Here is a 23,242-nt window from a genome sequence, read left to right on the forward strand (position 1 = left end):
TACAGAGCACCTGAAGAAATGAAGCTGTGCATAGAGCAGGTGCATGTATGCGTTCCATGAGATGTTGAGGGAGATTTACATTACATTACAAACACAAGTGATGAACTTTCTGTAGAGTTTATACTTGTAGCACCAGACTCCAGAAGTATAGGGACTTGATAGAACTAATCTGTAAACTACAGGTCTAACAAACGCCTGAATCATGCACAAATTCTCCAGGAAGAGCAGCATGACATGAAGTCATTACTGATAGTACACTGTGCTGTCACTGTAGATGTCAACAATGCCATGCCTGTGTGAGTGACATAAAGAGGTCCCGGGGGCAGCAGTGAATGAGCAGTGTTTATTCTGTAAAACCTGACAGGCGTGCTTAACATACAAACGTACATACAAAGAAAATTGCGGCTCAAGGTTTCCAGACCAATGATAAGAAAAATCAGGAGATAAAGAGTTGCTTAGGACATTTTGCCTGCACAGGGAATTGTAACTTTTACTGTTCAGTCCAAACAGCTGAATACTTGTTGAGGCATCAACATTTCAGTTATAGTTGTATCCTTCTCTCTGTACTTGACAAAGGAAAAGAAGGCCTTCTCTATGCCGTACTTATGTCCATAATCTAGAACATCAAGTATTCTCTGTTTCTCTTTCTGTCATTTGTTACATTTCTCTTTAGACTTAGTTTGCAAACGTATTTGGAGAAAAACTAGGTTTTGCTACTGAGCACAGTAGGCTTATGATTCTTAATAAGCTCTCTTAGACACTACCATAATTAAGGATCTGTAGTAAAACTGTAATTACAACTGCTCTAGGTACTATTATTGAAAAGGTGTCCATTGCAAATACTTATCAAAGTTTGCATGAATTCTGAAATTCCATAAAAAAATGAAATCTTCCTATTTGATAGATTTGCAGCTTGTATGAATGTAAATGTATGACTACTCAATTTAATAGTAAAAACATATCTTTATGTCTTCTGTTAATACTCATACCAAAGACAGACAGTAACTTCAGTTTCTTTTGTCTCCTTCACCTTGACTAGATTTGATTATTCATCTGCAATTAGGGAATAACAGGGTTCACCTGCAGAAACTCAGGGAGCTACAGGTGTTTCTGAGGACTTAAATTTTGCTATACAGAATTAACACGGAGAAAAAGTGTTAGAGGTTTGTTTCATTCAGCATTTAGTGACCTGATCAGATTTACATAAGTAATGAGCTGCTTCTTTTGGTGTTATGTAACTTCTGACTCTACAGGTAATGACGTATTTCTTCCAACACCATGTGTAGCGTTGATATAAATGTGACGATAAATGCTTTAATATCATCAAAGAGCCTTAACTGTATATCTACTTCTAAATAAATTTCTGGGCTATCTTATAAATCGCTATTGAGCTGTTAATGTATTACTGTACAGAATGTTTGCCAAGCTATTGTATACTGGACTGATAATATACCATTTAGAAATAAAAACTTCTTAGTTTAATGGATGATACGTGTCAAGAATACGTGCTAGCTGTCGTATTCTAGTAACGTTGGTATTATATAATTGAATAGCCTGGATGCACAATTCTGGTTTCTATGTAAAGCTAGGGAGATCAGTAACATTCAGGGTGTTCTTTTGTTTTGTTTGAATCTAGGCAATATTTAATTTTTTTAATACTTTAATATCAAATTTTGCTTTACTATTTCTCTGTTTAAATATGCCAGACTATACCCCCTAAAACTGATTTTTTTTTGCTTTGTAACTACAAATTTTTAAGCATGGAGAAGGAAACAAATATTTCCTTTTCATAGCTGTGGGGAGAGGGGGTACATATCAACAGAATGGTAAAGTAAATCATAGGAGTGGGAGAGAGAACCTGTTACTTGCTTGACAGCTTTTCCTTTTCGTCCTTAGATCTTTTTTTCCTTATATTTTGACTATATTGAAATGCAAATACTGCATATTACCTTATTACCTTTTTACATATTCATGTAATCACTAGTGCTTCTGTTAATATTACTATTACTACTACTTTTATAGCTGTAGGTATTGGAGTCTCCAAAGCTGGAGACAGGAGAAGACAAGGGATTTCAGGATGCAGCTGTTGTTACGATTTTGGTTTTGCTCATTTGTCATATTAATGCTTGTCACCTTTACAAGCTTCTCAAGTCACCCAATGCAAGAGATGTCTTCATCAATGATATCAATGATATCAACAGTAGGATTGAGTACACCCTCAGCAAGTTTGCAGATGATACATACCAAGCTGTGGAATGCAGTTGACATGCCCAAGGGATGGGATGCCATCCGGAGGGACCTAAACAAACTGAGCCAGTGGGTCCAGGAGAACCTCATGAGGTTCAACAAAGCCAAGTGCAAGGTCTTGAACCTGAGTCGTGGCAACCCCCCACTGTAAGTACAAGCTGGGGGACAAAATAAAGCGCAGCCCTGCCAGAAAGGACCTTGGTGTACTGGTGGGTAGCAAGCTGGATGTGATCCAGCAACATAACCTGGCAACCCAGAAAGACAACCATACCCTGGGCTATGTCAACAGAAGTGTGGCCAGCAGGTTGAGGGAGGTGATCCTGCCCCTCTGCTCTGTGCTGGTGTGCCTCACTCTTCTGGAGTACTGTGTCCAGTTGTAGAGTCCTTAGTACAGGAGAGATGTAGACATGTTGGTGCATGTCCAATGGAGGGTCACAAAAATGATCCCAGGGATGAAACACCTCTCCTATGTGGACAGGTTGAGAGAGCTGGAGCTGTGCAGCCTGTAGAAGACTCCAATGTGACCTGAGAGTAGCCTTTCAATATCTAAACGAGAGCTATAGGAAAGAAGGGGGCAGACTCTTTAGCAGGGTCTATGGTGATAGGACAAGAGGAGATTTAAATTGGATACATAGAAAACTTTTTAGATTAAGTATTGTGAGGCACTGGAGTGGGTTGCCCAGAGTGGTGGTGGATGCCCCATCCCTTGAGACATTCAAGGTCAGGCTTTGCAGCTCTGAGCATCCTGGTGTAGGTGTGGGTGTCCCTCTTCATTGCAGGGAATTTGGAACAGATGGCCTTTGAGGATCCTTTCCAACTGAAAAGATTCTATGATTCTTTGTACCCATGCTTAGTTCAAACATTAGATTATTAGGATTACATATGTGCATAGGAGTATGTACTTAATTACTTTCAATTTCTCTGTGCTTTATATAAAATTTACTTTATTTAAATTGTTCTTGTGGGAAGGTGCATATTTTTTTTAATATCTTTTTTAAATTTAGGTTTACTTCAATCTTTTTTTTTTTTCCTTTTATTGTATATTCTGGTTTTAAGGTGTTTTTCTGGTTGTGACCTTTATTAGCTTCCCTAGTGAACTTTTTTTCCTTTTATAAGAACTAAGACATAGCTCTCTGATGTTTCATTTGAATGTCTTTGTACCTGAGACCTCATTAATGTTTAATATTCATAGATGAAAAGTGAAATTTAATGTCCCCATGCATTCTAAAACATATTAAGCTGACAACTTAATGTGTTTCCTTTTTGACTCCTCTCAGACCTGAGACATTTTAAAGTTCAGGGTGTTTTTTTTTATATTGAAATATCCAGCTAAAAGAAAAAGGAGACTAATAATGTTAATCCCTGTAATTGGTAAAAACCTGAGATGGTAATATTTTTTTTCTCAGTGTCTATGTGGCCGTAATTGTCCCAGCTGTAGAGAGAATTGGTCTTTAAGGGAGCCCTGAAGTTTGCCTTGGAGCCACTGAAGCACAGCTGGATATCAGGTCTGTTGGGGAACATAAGAATGCCAAGTTCAACCAAGGCAGCATAAAGGGAATAAGAGTGCTTTATGTTTATTCATAGAGGCTTAGCAAAAGTGGAATGATGATGCTCTGAAGTTCCCAGCCAGAAAGCCTGGTGGGAGTCAGCTTGTTGGAAGACACGAACCTGGAGAGAGAAAGCCTCTGTGAGGGCTGGGTTAACCAGCACCGCTGCTGTGACCCTGCAGGGACTGTCTGTTCTCTTGAGCTTGCAGCAGAACCTGCCCTCAAAAGAGGAGGTCATGAAAACACTGAAAGCCAATACTGTTGCATCTCTGGGTGAACCCACAGGCTGCAGGTTCAAGGTACTTGTGCTTGAGGTCCTTGAGCACAGTCAAAACCTTTCCATTAATTTGTCTGTGCAGCACAACAGGAGGATCTTATGTGCAAAATACTTAGTCACAGTAACTAATACATTTTCAGACTTCAGTGCTGCCATCTGTAGGAACTGTGGTTGCTGTGAAAATTAGGCTGTTTTTATTATTAAGCCAACAACAGCTTACATCCCAGCACTGGATATTGAGGGGAGGGGAAACCTTTCGTTATCAATAAGTCTTTATTAAAAGTGGATACAGCTGCTTCTGTAAAAACAAAACAAAAACAAAACAAAAGAACTACCTGTGATGATTATTTTTAATATCAGTGCTGTATTTTAAATATCTTATGTTTATAAACTTCACATAGCATACAGTTCCAGGCTTATCGATTTGGTATACTACAGGCAAAATAATAATCAGAGGAAAAAAATTGAAGGACAGATACTTAAAGCCGTGTACAAGTTAGAGTAGCTTACCCTGTTCAATGATTTGTAACCTTCAATTTCTACCAAAAGAGTGGGAGACCAGGAATTAGGAATTAAAACTCAGTGTATGAATCAAAACTGTTCTTTCACCTTACTTTAATATGCTGTTCACTTTCTGGCTGTTGATAAAATTAGATTTAATTAATCACGGTGTGCCATTTGGTGAAATATACCATGAGTGTTTCTATAATTGAAAACTATTGGCATAAAATGGAAAGGTTAGCTTAATTGGCATTTGGCAGAGAAGATAATCTCTTTGTCCAGTTTCAAAGCTTTTGGTTCAGAGAAAAATTAAAAAAAAAAAAGAAAAAAAAAAGAGGTCATTGTTTGAATTGAAATAGTTCATTAAAACTTCTCACCAGTCTTCCCCTCCTTCCACTTCTATTCCCATTCTCTCACCTAGGGAAGAAATTCTGCGCGTACCTGAATTCTTTAAAAATATTCTTACTGCTAGGGGAAAAGTCAGTGTTAATTTGAGCACAATATGAGAAGGACAAGATCGATTGGATCATTATTACTAATAGTTAAAATTACCAGACAAATTGTATGTATCCCATTGAATGTGAATATTTTCAGGTGTTTGACAATTTTATCTTGCTTAATTTGATTATCTCAACATTTCAGTCATTTGTCCACTTTAAGTGCTGCTCCATAAAAACCAGTGTGAGATTGGGTTGGAAATGTAAAGTACACGATTACATAACATGGGTAAGCTAGGCTATTTTATTGGCAGACAGACAGTGAAAAAGCTTCCTAAAAATAAGACAGACTGAATTACTTACTGCAACATGTAATTGCCTCAAGGTACTTGTCTTAGTTTTTTGTCCAGTTGGTATTGATGTGCTACTATTTTTGTTTTGTTTTAATAAGCAGTATATACTTCCTAGTCTTAGGCTGATCCAATTACTAACAAAATAATGTTGTTCTCTTCAAAGGTTTATATATTCCTAGGGTCAGCAACAAGAGATGAGAAGTTGATAAAAGTAAAAATGTTTAGTCTAGAGGAGAAAATAATTTTCACGTCCGTGATGTAGCTGCTAGAAAGGAAATACGTTATTCCTGTCCCTGGTGGAAAGAACAAAGAAATAAAAGTCTTAAATTATGGCAAGTAATGCAGGTTAGATGAAAGGGGAAGTGTTTTAATTGCAAAAATAATGAAGCTTTGCAGTAGATTGCTGGGAGACATTGTGCAATTTCTGGTATCGGAGGTCTGTAAGGGCATATTAGTTAGGTACTTCAAGAAAGTGTTATGGGCAAACTGGGCCCTGATTTGAGGTCAGTCAAGATTATTTCTCAGAGGAGCTTCCAGATATATTTTTATGATTCTGTGAATGATCATTGAATTTCACATTTTCACACAGCTTAAAACCTGCTATAGGAGTGAATTTATTTTTGGTGTTTCAACAAAAGTGAGCATGATGATTCAACAGCCAGTCTGCTTTTCCTTTAGCTCTTGGGAGAACCTAATTTTTATACAGTGTGGGGGAAAGCCATTTTGACATAAGATATGGTGTTGTTTTTTTTTTTTTAATTGTTTATGTATGTTTAATGATATTTTGCAGGAACCTTTATAAGGTAATGCAAGTGGACATATAATCTAGTTGTGATTTCTAGGTCAGGCTGTTAATTTCCCTCTCCTGATGAATTTAGAGTACAAAATATTCTTCCAGTTTTACTATTAATAATTAGAGTAAAATACATCAGATGAGATGTTCTTTGTATTTTTTTGTAATGTAACAGTTGTGACTTTATATCCTATTACTTTTATTGTAATACTACCAAAAAAATGCAGAGATTTCACCTAAAAAGTCTGGAAACCCTGCTATTATCTGTTTGTGAAGGAGTACCATTAACAAAAATTGCTACGTATCCATCACTGGTCTATTTTATCTGAGATAATCCATTTAAAAAATAATAAACTTAACAAATGGAAACAGTTTGAAAGGGAAAGAAAAGAGAGAGATCTAGATGGTGCCTTTTTCTTATTATTTATGCTTTTGTAATATTAAGAATTGAGCTAACAGTCTATGCAGTTAATTATAATATTGCCAATTTTACCTCTATTCCCTCATGAAATAGAGCACTGACAATGTCCAAGTGTATAAAAGAGCTTTAACACTAGTAACTGTACCACTCCTTTGCTTCACATCATTTCTGTGAGCTCCTCAGATTTTGCATGCACAGAACATGTCCTCACAAATATGAGAACTGGGCATTCCAAGAATGGAAGTATACATCTTTTCTGTTATTATTCTCACTTAGCTAGAAAACAAAAAAAAGCAACTGGAGCTGCCATAGTATCTTAGCATTACGATTCTTCACATCTTGCTCAGTGTTAATTAACATGCAATTGACTGGATTCAGTTAAAGTCTGCTCTAATATATTAAGATGCTCATTACATTCAACAGTTATTTTTCAGCTAGTAGGAAGACTGAAATCCTTTTTTTCTCACGCTAAAGGAGCATGCTAAACTGTGTTTTCTATCAAATCTCTCAATTTATTTTAACTTTTACAGAGTTATATAATAGCTTGTCTTAAAAACATTTAGAAGAAAAGAAAGGTAATGAGTGGAAAGGATTGTGAGATTACAAATGGAAGGAGCTCAAAGTCATATGCAGAAAACACAATGAGATGAAAAAAACAATGAAAACTAGTTTATTAAAAGCAGGTGGAAGAGTTGGATAAAATGTAATGTAACTTTAGATAGGGGATGTAAGTGGAACAGTGGCTGTGGCTCTTAGCCTAGGAGCTGTTTTATATCTTTTTATGAAGTTGTTGGATCTTAAACTTCTCATGTGATAATTTATGACTGTGTACAGCCATTGAAAACTGGGTTAGTTCTGAACTTGTTCATTTTGGGATCAAGTGCCAGACTGCCATGGGCCTTGGGAAACCAGGGCTGACTTCACACAAAAATTGTCATGCCTCCAGAACTTGGAAGAGTACAACTTCGTGGTGCTGTAAGGATGTTGAAGAAGAATTGCATACCTGTCAGTTTTGTTTAATCAACTTACTTTCTGCAGCAGTCTGCGGAGTTTGATTGAAAATCTGTTAGACGGTGGAAATTTCTGCCCTGTGCCAACATAAGGATAGATTTCTTCAAGAGAAAGTGATGGTGCATACAGTGGAACATCAGAAACCAAATGCACTGACATTTGAGCTGATTAGTTTGACTCAATGTCTTCTTTAAAATGCAAGATAACCATCCATTTCCAACATGGGCTTGTTGCTTTTGTTAATCAAGCAAGCTTTTGTTTTCTTTCAGTATAACCTAAATTGCAAGTTCCAAGATAAGTTGTTAAAGGTACATTTATTTGAAATATCTTAACAAATTCTTGCACTGATGGCTCTTTTTGTGGGTGTCAGGAGGCTCCTAATAGTAGCAGCATTATTTTCTCACTTTTTTTATTAAATAAAATTGTATGTCCTAAAATAGATAATCTAGAATATTTGTGAACGAATGAATGCTATTTGGTACTCAGCAAGACAGTGAAATGTTTTCCCCCTCCATACACACTGTAGGGCACTGCCAAAAACTTGAATATTCTGCAAATCAATGCTATTAAAAATGAATGGATCAACAAAGAGCTTATATTTTAAGTAGATTATTTTGTAAATTGTTCAGTTATAAAATAAGAAGATACTGTATTTCAACTGCAGAGATATGAAAAATCTCACAGCCTTAAATAAAATTATGATGACAATGTGATTTTTTTTTTTAGAATTACAAGGTGCACCAAAGGGGGAAAAAATTAGAAAATGCTTCTAAAATATTTGTTGTCACATGAGACAACGTTAGTTTTCTCATTAACAATTGCCTGACTGTACTGTAATTGCTTCATTCTCTGTACAGTTACTAAAAAGTTTTCAGTACTCAGTGAATATTAAAGAATTAGAGAGGATGTGCTTTTATTGTGTAAGTTCAGAAAGACAGATTACTTTAGATGTAAGTTAGTATAAGGAAATCTGAGCATTAATCACCACTGAAGAAATACCTGGATACCTCATGGTGAAGAACAGCTTCCTTCTTAAAATTCTGACATTTGAATCCTAAGAAAGCTCTTTTTCTCTTGAGTTGGTAAAGTGGCCAATTTGAAACAGTGTGATTCTCTCTACAGTGAAAATCTGCATACGTGACTCTAAATGTGAGGAAAAATACATTTATCTCAAATGTCAGTGAACAACATATCCTTATTTATCTCTGCAATATTGCAAACTGCAGGTAGTCTTTAAACAAATCTTTGCCCTGTTTTTAACTGAAGCTTTATAAGTTAACAAAATTACTAACAGTCTGAACCTTTGGCATGGACATTGTTATTGCTGTTTGGTTTTATTTTAAGAAGAAAAGATTGTTTGTATAAAGTACGTATTTAAAGTACATACAGTTTCCTGTAAGTGGGTGACACATGTTTAAAAGCAATTAATACCTATTGAATTATAAATTCTTTCGTGAGTAACTCACAATCATCTTTTGCATTGTTCATTAAAAGGATCTTATAGAAACTTTTCTTCAAAAAATAACCTATAGCCATGCTGGCAAAAATCCTGCTGACTCTTTAAAGCCCTTTTCATGTTTTTTGCTGTGAAAATAAATTCTGAAAGAGACGCTCATTAAAGATAAGCAACATTAACTTGACTTCAGGTATGCTTTTAAAGTTGCTGTAAGTGAAGAGTCGAGTATGGAATGTGGGCTTTGTGCAAACTTACTCTGTTGTGCTGGCAAAGCACTTCAGAAAGTGCAAGAGGGAAAATAACTGAAGAATGAGCACACTATGGTTTAGTTCATTTGGAGCTGTCTTTGAGGCTTACATTGTTTGAGTTTGGTTTCCTTTTGTAAAGTTGGAATTGAGAAGAGTGAGTATAGAAAATAAAGAAGGATTGGTTGGGGGTGTTTTAGCTATTGAGCAAGACTGCCAGCAGCTAAAATTGCTAGACAGAAAGAGGTGGGAGTTGCTCTCTCTGATTTCTTTTGCTAGCCTGTAGATCCTACCTCCTATCTTCTAACCTTTTGGAAAGCCAAGCTACCCTTCTAGGTCATCTTTGGCAATTCATGGTGTTTCAGGATCAGCAGACAAAATGGTGGCCAAACCCCTTTGGAGCTCTGCTTTCAGTCTCCCACCCCATACAGCTGGACGTACCCTGGCCTCTCCTCAGGGGCTGGAGCATCTATCCTATGAAGAAAGGCCCTAGCCTCTGTGTAGCCTCAAGTGGCTCTGTGTAGCTGCAAGAATAAAAGGGTAAGGCGCATCATACCAGTGAGTATAAATACCTGACTCAGGGAGCAGACCTTTCCTAGTGGTGCTGAGCTGAAAGGTCAAAAGACGATGCACACTATCTGAAATACAGAAAAATCCAGCGCGACATACTCTGATGTGCCAAGGACAATTGCTTAACACTCTTCTGTTCCACTCAGCTGTGTTCTCTGGGGGATTTCAATACTTTTGACCACGTTGCCTATATGATTCTTATCAATCAGTAAATTAAAAATTTAACTTTCTGGTTGATTCCCTTTTGTAATAATTAAAATGATAGCATGTAATTCATTCTTCACATGACAAAACAGATGAAGTGGTTGTAATGAGGTAATAATAGTTACTTTAGAAGTGTTATACAAGTATTTTTTATTTCTTTAAATATCTATTTCTGTGTGTGTATATATATATATACATATATATATATATTCTCTTTCTCTCTCTCTGTTGGAAAGTAGTCCCAACATGAATCAGAATGGCAGAGCTTAGAACTGTTGTTAGGGCATCATCCGATATATTCAATTTAGTAGGAGTCTGTGAACCCTTGTCCTGTTAACTACTAAATTATATTTGTTTAAAATTCTGCTTCCTGTATGTCAGTGCATACCTCAAGTTCTTAATCAAAGAATGTTGGATGCAAAATCCAGGAATGATTCATGCAAGATCATATTTGTGTTAAAGAAGCAGTAAGTCTTCTCATAACCAATCTTCCATGGTTTAGCATAAGTCAAATCTCTCCAGTAGGCAAATGCCTTCTTACAGAGTTCTCTTTAGCTGCTGCTCAAGCATGCATACTCTGGGTCAGTATGAAGTTGTGATGGTTTTTTTTTTTCTGCAGTATTGCAACTCTATCAACATAACTATAGTGCAACAATAATGACTTTTATACCCATCTATAAAATCTCTCAGTCATTTAATATATGGGGTTTTTGGCATTTTCTAAATAACCTTATTAAAAACTTCAATTTGGAATTTATAGTGTGATGTTACATGATTGTCCTTGATACTCTAGAACCTGAAAGCACAAAAGTCTGATTAAGTATTTCAAAAATGAAATACCCTTGAGTTATTCAAATGTCACAGAATAAATCAAGTGCTGCCCTTTTTTTTTTTTTTTTTGATGTGCTGGGCTAATTATTTCAACTAATGTAAATGTCAGTGCAATGAACACTTATTTGTTGTGGCGTAACAAGTAAATGGCACAGGAAATAAGAACATATGATTAAATCCATCATGTCCTCAATTCTATATTATACTGTTTCATGTCAGGGTTTTAGATGATGATTTAGATTTGTATTTTTGAAAAAAAAAAAAAACAAAACCACAAAGTAAAAATGAAACAAAGTCATTAAAAAGCACTAGTTATATACAAATTTTTAATAGACATATGGTGGTATATCCAGTGATTCTGTCGTTTTGAAAAGTGATCCCTAACTTTATTCTAATAAGTGAATGAGTTTCATTGCTCAGTGAGTTTTGTGGGGTTTTTTTTGTTCTTTTTAGTCACAGCAGTTGGTCAGAGCTTAGCATCCTGAGATTTATCTGTGTTGATAGTATGGAGAAAATGAGTTGCCTTTTTTATACAGTACTGTTTACAAACACTATACAAAATCTTTTATTTAGAGAATGAAAGGGAATCAAACAGCGGTCGTCTTTATGCTTCTCTTGAAACGTCTGTGGAAATGTCTCGTCTCAGTGCTTCTTCGCCAGGTTTCTTTCCCATGTGCATCTTTCTCTGAGCAGTAACAAGTGCCTCTGTTCCTGAAATTCATTAAACAATTGGAAATGGTTATGCTGATCAGCTTTACTGATGTTTCGTTAATGTCGATTGTATATGGGTGTTCCATTCCGCAAAATAACCCCTGGAGCCGACAGAGTGAATCCTCAGCTTCAAAGTGAATCTGTAATTATCCCTTGTAGTTTTTAGGAAGGTGAATTTCCATTGATACAGCGTCTTCCTTTGCCTCAGACTCTTCTAATTGTCTGCCTCTGCAGAGGGAAATTAAAAATAAATGAGTTATTCAAGGAAGGCTCTTGTTTCTGAGTTTGAGCTTTCAAATGTCACAGCGGAGAATCTTTTTTCCCCTCTGAGGAATCTAGTAGTCTGTGAGTGGGCTTTTTTTGATAATTGTGCTATTTTGGGCGTTCATCATATTCTCTGTAATTGAAGCAGATGTTGAAACTTCTCTAGAGGAGAAGACTTCTGAGTCTGTGTAGTAGCATATCAGTCTTGCATCCCCAAAGGTTTCAGGTTAATGTAAAAATGAAATAGTAAGGCAGATGTTGTATGTAACGCTGCTGTAGGTGGATAGTCCCTGTTGATCCAAAACACTTAAAAATGTGCAACTCACAGCTGCATACTAGGGGTAGCAAATGTTTGGATGATAAATTGTTTTAGGATTTTTTTGACAGCCAGTCACAGTCCAGCTCTATGTATGCAGAGTGATTTTTGCTATTAGAATATTGTTGCAGTGATAAAAGCAGTTCTTAAGTTGAAGGGACTACTTCACTATTTGTGAGTAACTTATGGAGATGTTTTGGGGTGAAAAACCCTGAGCACGTTTCAACTTAGCTGCTGTACTGGTTTCTCATCCTGATATAATGATGTATCACTAAAGAATACGTATAACTAAAGTTTTGTTTAGCTAAGAATTTTTGAACAAGCTATTAAGCAGCTGGTCACAAATTCTAGGAGGGCACTAGTGATATTTGATTTGCCTAAGTATTTGTTAAAATCAGTTCAAAAATATTTATTCAGTGTTCAGTTTTATAAAATGAAAGGCAAACTAATGGAAAACAGTGAAAATCAAACACTTTTTGCTTTTGTGCATTACTAGGAATCTGTGACTTAAATTTATGTGAAGCACTTTCACCTGATTTCACCTAATATGTTCTCAAAATTGGAAAGTGTTTTAAAAATCCAGCCTTCATTGTTCAGACTTCAAACTTAACCATGGCAGCCTGTCTGGAGGGACACTTGAAATGAAAACTGGTCTAAAGGGCCATGTGTAAACCAGTTGTGCAGGAGCACTGACAAGAGTTGGGCAGCATTGCTGTTGTGCACTGCTTCTTTGCTAGGGGAAGATGCTAATGAGTGCCTGGTTCTTCTCTTTCCTTACACTCTGGTTTCCCGGGAAAGAAGCCCTACTGCATATCATGACCTCGACCTTACAGGAGAGATTTATAGTCTGTGTAAACTAGAGTTTGTTCCAGTTTGATGTAGAGTAGAGTAAATTGCACAAGATTCCAGAAGGATGTAGCACTGAGCAAAATAGTGTAAATGATCAAAGTATCCAGAAATGAAAACCGTGGGTACAGAGGAAGAAGACTGAGACCAGAATGAAGGGACTACTAATATATGTATTTTTTATACTTACTGGCTAGAGATGCTCAAGAAATGGGGGCTTTTCCAGTCATTGTCATCAGGAACAAGGAAGCAGTGCGTATACTTTGATTGAGTTTTACAAAGGAGTCTTTTAGCAGAAATTCTGTTTAAGGAATGCATTTTGTTTACACTTAAGCAGAAGTGAAATGATGAAACTAGTTTTCCCAAATGCATTTTTTTATTATGCAATCTAGCAATGTCAAAAAAGAGGGAAGAAATACTTCCTTCATGCAGACAATGGAGATATTTAGCTGAGAGACTGAAAGTTATGATTTCTTCCAAACAGTGGAATTTTCACTGCAAAATTCTTGCTGTTTCTGGAGGGTTTGACTGTGAAACTCTGCATCCATTCCTAAAGCCATGTCCCACCGCTCATGGCAGCAGAAGTGTGCATATGAAGTCTGATCTCTCTATGGACCGCAATGTTCAGATCCCTAAGAGTTCTTACTGAGGTTGTGCTGTCTGAATGTCACTCAAAGGAAGCCACGTGCAAGGATGTTGTATGCGATTTCCCCCTGCAGTGAAAGGATGTTCATTTTGGTATTGGCTTCTCTTCAAGTATTAATTTTGATCAAAGAGTTCTGGTCGCATCAACACTGTACTTTGGGGCTGGTTTGTTTCCTGTTTCATCTCTTAGGGCAATGGAGCTTTTCCAAAATAGACTTCCAAAAAGTCTTCAGGTTGTTCTTTATATATTGCGCAGTAATCGGATTTATCTGTTTGTTAGACTTGTTTTACTTAATTTATATATGTCAGTATGTTATGTTTGTCATTTAAATAACTGTTCTCAGGAAAAGAGGCCAGAACTGGAACGAAGGGTCACAAAATTTTATCCTGCTTTTGGTAGCTCTGATAGTCTTGAATTCATAGGACTGAGAGTTTCACTTCAGCCGTTCTACTACTGACTGGGGGGGGGGGGGGGGGGGGGGGGTAGCAGAAGGTTAGTTGGAGCCAGTCTGGCTGTGCTTCACTTTGAAAGGAACCAGTTATGTGCTTTCAAGTGCTAATTTAGGAGTATGAACACGAGAATCAAGTGCAAAGAAAAAGTCTGTTAGCCATGATGTTGTCTTGTGTTTCTGACTTTCAGAACCAAACTCTCTACTATTAAAACATTTGCATTGTTTGAACACAAAAATTATTTGAATTAATAAGTTAATTTCAAGGCCACAAAAAGTTATATATTCTGATAACATGAAATGGTTTTGTCTCAGAATATCTTCAGTTTTCCTTCTCTTCCAGATGTAACCTTCTGATGTATAGTAATATGTGAAAAAAAGAACATTTTCTTGGAATATGTCTGCAAAAGCTGCAATAGAGCTGTAAAAACAGGCTGGATTGCTTTTAGGTAGTCTGTGATACAGGTTACCTAACTTCAAGATTAAAACTAAAAAAGTAGGTCACACTAACAGAATAGGAGTGATGTTTCTCTGTAGCTCAATGATTTATTGGGTAGCACCAAGCCCACAATACTTTGCCCTGATTGTCTGAGGTGCACAGAAATATCAGCTAACAAAAAATAGGTTTTTTCGCATGAATCTTGCCAGACAGGATTTCTAGCATACTTTGCTTGAGATACTTTGCCTTGCTCAGCATTCTTGGCATTACTCACAACTCTGAAGGCACTGGGACCTACTTTTCAGGGAATTCTTTTCTACCAGATCCATATCACTTACCTTGGCAAATGCTTGTCTGTACAAAAAAGGGAGATTCTATCTGAAAATGCTGGGACAACTTCATTGGCGGCACTGAATATCTTCACATTTTGTGCTGCTAGTCGTGCAAAATCAGTAAGAAAAATAATCCCTCCCATGTTTGTTTGGTTCACCCACCCCTTACATGAGGATGTGTCATACATTCAGAGCATTGCTCTTACATGTGCATGAGATTTTTGTAGAGATTTCAAAATATTTTTTAGTAGAATGCTGGTCAAATTTTGTTTCGGAAGAATTGATTTTCAGATGTTTTCACACATTCTTTGAACATGCTTAAAAAACATTTGCACAATGCATTATACATATGCTCTTCATTCTGCACTGCTTTATGATTCAAACCACCAGAATGAGAATCTTCGTTACTCCTAAGCAGCTATGAATCTCTTTTTTTCTTTCTTCAGTACAGATGCAGTAAGTTGTCTTCTTTATCAATTGTTTTTATTGTTAGCAGTTTTTTAACCACACTTTTCATAAGTTAAGCTTGATGCAGAAAATTGGAGTCTGGAAAGGGAGAGCTTTTTTGTTTGCTAGGTTTGGGTTGGTTTGTTGTTGTTTTTTTTTTTTTTTTAAATATTTTATATCGTGTCACAAAGATACATCTAAGGGATTTGAAAGTGCTTCCAGAGTCTCTTTGCTCTGTTCCTCTGGGGCAAAGAGTTTGGCTTACGTGAACAGCAATTACTTATCATTGGCTGTATCAGAAAACACCAGAGTTAAAGGGGAGCACAAGAAGATGTTGACTGACAATAACTCTAACCTTGCACAAATGAGAATTAAGCAAATATAAATGAATAAAAGTATGGTGCTTCATCTATTGGAGAGAGACATTTCTGACAACCTGTTGTGCAGTTTTAGTGGTCCATTTAACTTTCATAAACTTCTTGACAGCCAGCCATAGCAGCCACTACTAGAGTTAGAAATATTACAGATATGTTCAAAGTACTTCCGTTAATTACTGTATGGGAACTGTTGAGTCATGGCCTGAACCACTGATTCATCACCTGAGGAAAGGGCTGAGTCAGCCCTGGGAGCACAGGTGAAGGCAATTCAGCTGTGTGACCAGAAGGAATGGAGCCTGGCTCCACCCCTCCTAGACCCCATTTAAGGACTGAGCCCCACTGAGGAAGGGTCTCTTTCTGAGATCCCTCCTCTGTGGAGTCTTTCATGTGAACATAGATCTTCAGATACAGATGAGCATTCCTTCCCTGTTTGTTTGTTTTCCTGTTTTCACCACGGTAATCTTTTCAGCTGTAACACCAACTCTAGCAATTACATAGTTTTTTTTTTTTAAAAAAAAAAAAAACTAAAAAACTAAATTCATAGTTTTCTCACAATATTTAGCAGAGTAGCTTCATTTGCTAGAGTTAAGGCTCAATAGTTCTACTGGATAAATGGAGTGTTTTGCTGACTAGTGGCATATTATAAATATTGTTTCATGATAATGGAAACCATGCATATGTGTATGTATTTATTTGTGGTTTTGTTTTGTTTTCACAGACAGTTCCACTGGGGCTGGGAGATGGGCAGTTGTTCACCTGGACTGATGGACTGAAAAGGAAGGATTGGCATGATTATGAAAGTATTCAAAAAGATGCTATGCGTTCAGGTATGCTTTAGTTCAGAGCAAGTTTGAGAGTTTTATTTGTTTATTTTTCCTCATATGGTCATTCGTTCTTTTAAGTCAGCTAAGAAGAATCGTAACGGTCTGTATTTGAATACAGCATGTCACAAGGACATAATCTGAACTGAGAGGTCAGAACAAAGATAAATACCATCTCTCTGAAAATAACTAAGTGAACATAGAAATAGTGTGTTGAATGCTGATAGCTATATAATTACGCTAAGAAATAGGCAAAAATTTAATCACAATATTTTTCATGTTGAAATCATTTGTGGTACTGTATCCAAATATAAACAAAAGCATTGGTTTCCAAACACAGGACACAGCTGAAGCAAAATTGTCTTTCAGTCAGTGGATAAAATCTGAGCCAAGTACTTATAACTGTAAGGAATATCTGAGTTATATTAGGAATAACAATACAAATGACCCTATTGCCATTGTTGAAATCTAGCCTCTTAGTGTTACTTATGCTATAGCTGCTTCATTCTGACAGTCTAAAATGATGTGGCAATGGAAGCAAATTGTATTTGCAGATGAATTGAAGGACACTTTGTTATTCAGTAACATAATTTTAATGTACCTTTGTGTGTTGTAGGCCATATATGCAAGGGTTTATTTTCCTCTTTCTGTCACAGGAACGCGTTCAGATTTGAGTCTTTCTTTTCTAATACAATTTATAGCTATTCAGCATAAGATGAATTTATTTAAAGGGACAGAAGGGAAACTGTCGTTAAATTGCACCATAATCAGTGTTTCAAAGTCATTATTTTACAACAGCTAATTACTATCATAAAATAAATCATTTTGTCTTGATCCAACTGTCAAATGACAATCAACACCTCTCTCAAAATACCTCTATAACTGAATCCATATGACACTCATAATCATCTTTTTGGGTCAGCTGTCAGTTGAATCTCCTCTGAACTTCTTGCCCAGACTAACCAACTTGCTGGAAAAAGCCCTGAGGTCGTGCAAGTACATAGTCAAAACATTAGTGTGTTCTCAATGCTGTTGTTGTCAGAGATTCAAAACACAGCAGACAGGCTGCTGTGAAGAAAATTACCCCCATCATAGCCAGACTCAGTATGCATGTAGAAGTCCTTAGAGAAATCTTTGTTGCAGATGGAATAGAGCTTAGCTCTCCACTCTTTGTCCAGACTCTGGATAAATGATCCTGCTTTTCTAGCTGTATCTGAATACTTGCAAGTTACTGGAAGAGGGTGGTTTGGCCTGTAATTAAGGCAGCAGTCTGAAAGTCCATAAATTTAACTTGAATTTCCAGTTTTCTCACAGGTATTTAATTTTCTCGGAGTCTTGATTTCTTGTCTTGAAAAGAGATAATGCTTTCTAGCTCTATTAAGAATGTTGTAAAGTATTGTTTCTTACCAATGGCAAAAATACAAAGCAATCTTGGGAGACCTAATTCTTCTAAAGCTAATTTGTTCACTGGCCATATTTTTTCCTGTACCTAGTAAAAATCTCTAAATTAGCATGTGATATGGGGCTGAACTGCTATCAGTTTTGACCATCACAGCAAGGTCTAGTAGGCTACACACAGTTTTCTCTGAAATTCTGCTATGGTCTTACTGATGGGGTTGCATAGATTCACAAAATGGCTATCGGCTTCTGCACCTGTACCCAACTGTGCCATGGCCCTTCCATGGAGTAGCTTTGTGTCATTCTCCTCTTAACCATCACTTCCCAGGAGCAGAGCCCCAGAGCCTGGCATCTCCCTCTGCTTCCTCTCCTTAGGAATCTGCGGTGACCATTGAGGTTACCTCTTGGCCTCCGCTTCCCCAGGGCAACCCAAACATCCTGAGCCTTTCCTTGTAGGACTTGCCTTTTCTTGCTTTTCTCAGATACTTAGATAAATGGCTTTTGACACAGATAAATTGTACATCCTATACCCACTGTTGTTGTAGATTAACCCTATATAAAAAAATCTAATTTTGTCTGGAATCTTGGTAATTCCTTGACTGCTGTGACTTTTGTAGAATGATTTTAAGAAGTTAATTAAATATTTTGTGTGCTATCATATTTAGTCTTTTTTTTTTCTTTTTCTGAGTTGGAAAAGTGCTGGAAGTACTTCTCTATTACAGACTATTTTGTTGTTTTATTTGGAGCTTGTTTTTAATAATGTTTCAATAATTTCAATCTTTCCAAGCAGATATAAAACTTTAAAGGAAGTTCTAAGAATCTTTGTTGGTTTTGATATGTGAGTGCAACAAATCAGTAGAGGAAACGTAATAGAAACTTGCAGAAGCAGCTAATTGCTATACTGTTGTTAGAAAAGGAAAGATAGCCAATTAGTTCCAGTTATCTAAGCTCCGATTTACACAAAAGCAGAAGGGAGCATTTAATGACTTGTATTTAACATACTGCTCATCAGTACCGAATAGGCATACTGAAATTGAAGATATTTTGTTCAACATCCCAATCACTTCCATTTTTCTCTGAATAATGTTCTTGCATTACTTCAAAGCCAGTGATTGAAATATAGAAAAATGAATGTAAATGTTCACCTTTGGGGGGGGGGGGGGAAGGGGAAACAAAGCTAATTCTTAGTGATATGTTGTTTTTTATAGGCACTTTAGGAATGAAGAACTCAAAGTTTTATTGCTTCCATTTCTGAAGTAGCCCATTCAGTGAATCAGATGTAACAATGACAGGGGAGGGAACAGTATGTGTTAAGGAACGCAACTGGCTTTATTAGAGCTGATATGTCATGCCATCTTTCTGACATGAAATCAGCATTTCAACTAAAGGCTCTTTCTATTAATTTATTTTCCTCTATGAATACATCTTATGGCATGCCTTGATGAAGAATATGCTTAATATACATTAAAATTAAGAAAACTGTAAACAAATGCAGATCTTCCATCTGCTTTTTTCTTTTCAGCAAGTGATTAATATTGTCTTGTGTATATATGAAAGAATTCTTACGTTGCAGTTAGCAACGTAAATACAACTTGTGGTAAAAACGTAGGTAGCTGTTAGTATGCACGTTAGTTTTGCTACGGCTACAGTGGTGGTATAAGAGCAGTTCAAGGCTGCCAGGATCTCTGGACAGAGCATAAATCCTGACTGCTAAAGCCCCTAGCATTCCCATTTATCAGCTACTAACTCTACATGTCTCTTTACTTCATCAGACATTGCCCTACTTTTGCTTGGTTGTCTGGGAAGGACTGATGTCTATCAAGTTCTTTACTACAGGAGCATGACAACTGCTGTTGTGCCAACGACCACTGGTTTTTCTGGCTTTCTAACAAGGACTAGGAATCTGACATGCCCTGAATGCTCCTGTAAAGTATGAAATTCACAAGAGTGCCAGGAAGGTCTCAGTTAGTAATCCAGAAGAATCCATGAGAAATTCTGTTGATTTCACTGCTATCTTTATACCCTGGGTGAGATTCAGAGTCTTAGTGAATCAGTCAATGTCATTGTTACTCCATTATTACGTTTCATTCCATCAATAAATTCTCTGCTGTGTGTGCTCATCAATTACGATTGATAGCATTAATGATGAATTACAGCCCTTTTCAGTTAAGAGGAACATTTTATGTGTGTAATTCTTAGGTATTTAGAGAAGCATAGATTGAGCATTTGTATGTGAGTACAGTGCTATTTCTGATTCTGAAAAGCTGTTTCTAACTGTGAACGATAGCTTACCCATGGTTAAGTACTTCAGAAGGGAAACTGAAGGAACAGAAAAATGGAAGCTTTCAAGCAGAGTACTTTTGGGAAAACAAATAAGGCTTAATTTCTGAATAATTTTATTCATTCTTTTTGTGAAATTAATAACCTATGAAGTGCCACAGAAAGATTGCATACCAAAAATTCCTTAGTGGAGTGGTTTTTTTTTTTTTTTTCAGTTTCTGTTTCACATTAAGTAAAGGAAATATTTCAGTAATCTGCCATTTCAATACTCTTGGTTTCTTTTTTCTCTTATATTATGACTAATTGCATTTGTGTGCTAAAATGATTGTAATCTATTAATTGCACAGAAAATTTACAGTAATTGAAGGCAAATTTAGAAAAGAATGGTAACTGCTAAGGATCTGTGTTTATAGCCTTAAACTTTCTTTTTTAATTCACCTTCAAGATAAATAGATTTAAAGAATTAATAAAGTGACTTTTAAGATTCAGCTGCCAATATTTTTTGTTTAACTGTTGAGCTCTATATTGCTTCTGTCTGTTAATAAGATCTCAAATGAAAAACTTCTGCAGTGTTCTCTGTCATTATCCTAGCAGTTATTGAGTCATACACACAGTCTTTTTTTTTTTCCTCCTATTTATTTAAATAGTGTGCAGAAGGCTTAGTTGAAGGGAAAAAAATGGAAGTTATAATTCCTGCTTATGTTCCATATAGTCTTTGTTTTTTTGCCTGTTTGACATGTTATCTTGGTTAGGAGAAAAGTATTTTAAAGATCTTGACCTTTACATGCCACAGTGCAGACATTTCATACAGTTTAGTTCACCAGAGATGGATGAACCATTAAAGCTTCTGATAAGGCAGTGCTCACCTAGAAGCATATAGACACCTTGGACTGATAGTAACTGTCCTTGTGTACACAGATTAGTCTTATTGTAGAACAATATATCTCAGGCTAAAGATTCCCAAGTGTTTACATTAATTCAGCATCTGGAAGTTTTAATCAAAACTAAACTTAAAAAAAAAAAAAAGATACTATAACACTCTAAACAAGTACCTGAAAAGGAAATGGATTGTATATGTGATGAAAATAGTAATAGCATGAAGCTCCATATGCCCGGGGTTTCATGTTAAATAGTGGCAGAAGAGTCATGAGTGCTTTTGTACATCAGTATAAAGTAGCGAACACCTGAGAGCTGACTTCTGCATGACCTAAAGCAATAGTTCATTGGTGACTTTTTTTTCCCATCGTTTCTGTTCAAATGTTCTTTGTAATGAAATGAGATGGAATAGTTCTGCAAGACTTCTGTGGTTAATCCTTATTTTGACTGGTGTGTATTCTTAAGCTCAGGGTAATTTTTCAAAGGAAAACTAAGTGCCAAAGTGACTCTATATGTTTTCAGTCAGCATCATACAGATAGCAACGTTATATGTAATTCCCTTCTTGGTAGGAAGAGATTTGTTCTGTGGTACTTATGCACAGAAACATAATCAAAGTTGTGGGGGAAGAAGTATGTACTAAAACACTGATTTACTTATCCTGTATTTCAGATGGGATTATACATTTGGAAGTCTGTCAACACTGTACATTAAATTAATTTACTAAATCTAATTTAGGCTTTTGAACTTGCAATCCCATTAGAAAGAATTTGAGAACTTGCAATATAATTGGAACTGTGGTGTTAGCCAAGGTCCTGATAAGCTGTCATAACCTAATAGTTCATACCATTAATCATGAGTTTGCTCCCTGCAGTTTACAATGTATTGTTTCGTAAAAGGGAAAAATGTTCATCAGTTTATCTTAATGCAAGTCTGATATGATTAAAAAATTCTCAGATTGAATGTTAATCATTGCTTGTAAAGGAAATTGCATATAAAGAATGTATAATAAGGAAAAGATGGTTACAATCTACTGTAGTTACACAAAGTGTTTCACATATGAAAAAACCATCTGCACTGTAAAATATAAAGCACTGTTAAATAAGATCTGATTTTATTTTTTTTCACTCAAGCTTTGTTTTCCCTAGTGTGTCCAAACAACAGTGAGATAAATTTGAAACCAGACACCAAGAATAAATAAGGCTATTATACTCTCAAGTGTTGCTTTGGATTTTGAGATATTTTCAGTGATATAATCTCCATAAGTTTAAACTTTGTTCAAAAAACAGGGTTGGTTTGCTTCATTTTTTTCGATGCTGAAATTTTACTCCTGGATGACAACTTGCTTCCTCAGACTGAAATGACATTTCACAATACTGGTTAAGAGATTATTTGGGGTGTAATATGAACCCACATGACCTCAGTTGCAGCCTTCCATTGCATGGCTGTAGAAGAGGCCAGAAATATAACACTGTTTTGGAAAGCAGTGGTTTCAGTACTCAGAGCAAAGATTTGGGGCAATTTTTGTGGTTGATGCTAGTTAGATTCTTCTCCATTTCTTCCCTTGCATTTGCATGTTGTTCTTAGTGCTTCTGGGGAGGGAGGGATATGAGGAGGAACAGGGAGAAGCAAACAAACCAGTGCAAAATAAAATCAGAAGAGAACACCGAGAAACAAATCCTGGCTGCTACTTATTAACTTATCCTTAGGACTAAGGGTAAGTATATTATTACCAGTGGATTCGCATTAGTATTAGTGATGAAGTTGTGTTGGTGAATATGTAATACTCGGGGGTTTAAAACAGAGCCTACCTAGAAGTAAGAAGTGGAAAAAAAAAAATTGAACAACTGAGAGTCCTTCAGAATAGATATATCTTTGAGTGAAAGGAGGAAAGGAGAGCTCCATAGACCATCTAAATCGAGTTGATTTGTCTGGAGATATGTGTTATAATTATCAAGTTTGTCAGTTTAGAGCAATTATATCTTGGTGCAGTGGCACAAAGAAACGTTGCTTTCTTTTGTAGCTCAGTTTCCAGTTGTTGTTTCGCTGTGAAAGTCCCAATTCAATGAAAGGGGAAATGCATCCTGAAGAAGCTGTGGCAAAAGACCTGGAACAAGTACTTGACAATTACAGCATATCAATGCCATACT

General features: G+C 36.3%; 1 protein-coding gene across 8 annotated transcripts in view; it reads left to right on the forward strand.

Moving 5' to 3' along the window:
- The window catches only part of GALNTL6 (polypeptide N-acetylgalactosaminyltransferase like 6), a 487,138-nt gene that overhangs the window by 134,283 nt on the left and 329,613 nt on the right, over window positions 1-23,242 (forward strand). For 6 of the 8 annotated variants that reach the window (XM_048943578.1, XM_048943577.1, XM_048943579.1 and 3 more), the window contains exon 2: window positions 16,438-16,546. In XM_048943578.1, coding sequence (XP_048799535.1) covers window positions 16,438-16,546 — 109 coding nt within the window. Of the gene's footprint in view, window positions 1-1,148; window positions 1,254-3,653; window positions 3,753-16,437; window positions 16,547-23,242 lie in introns of those variants that run through there. The other 2 variants (XM_048943582.1, XM_048943583.1) reach the window with 2 other exon arrangements.

This window comes from Lagopus muta, chromosome 4, assembly GCF_023343835.1.
Source record: "Lagopus muta isolate bLagMut1 chromosome 4, bLagMut1 primary, whole genome shotgun sequence".
NCBI classification, from domain to species: domain Eukaryota; kingdom Metazoa; phylum Chordata; class Aves; order Galliformes; family Phasianidae; genus Lagopus; species Lagopus muta.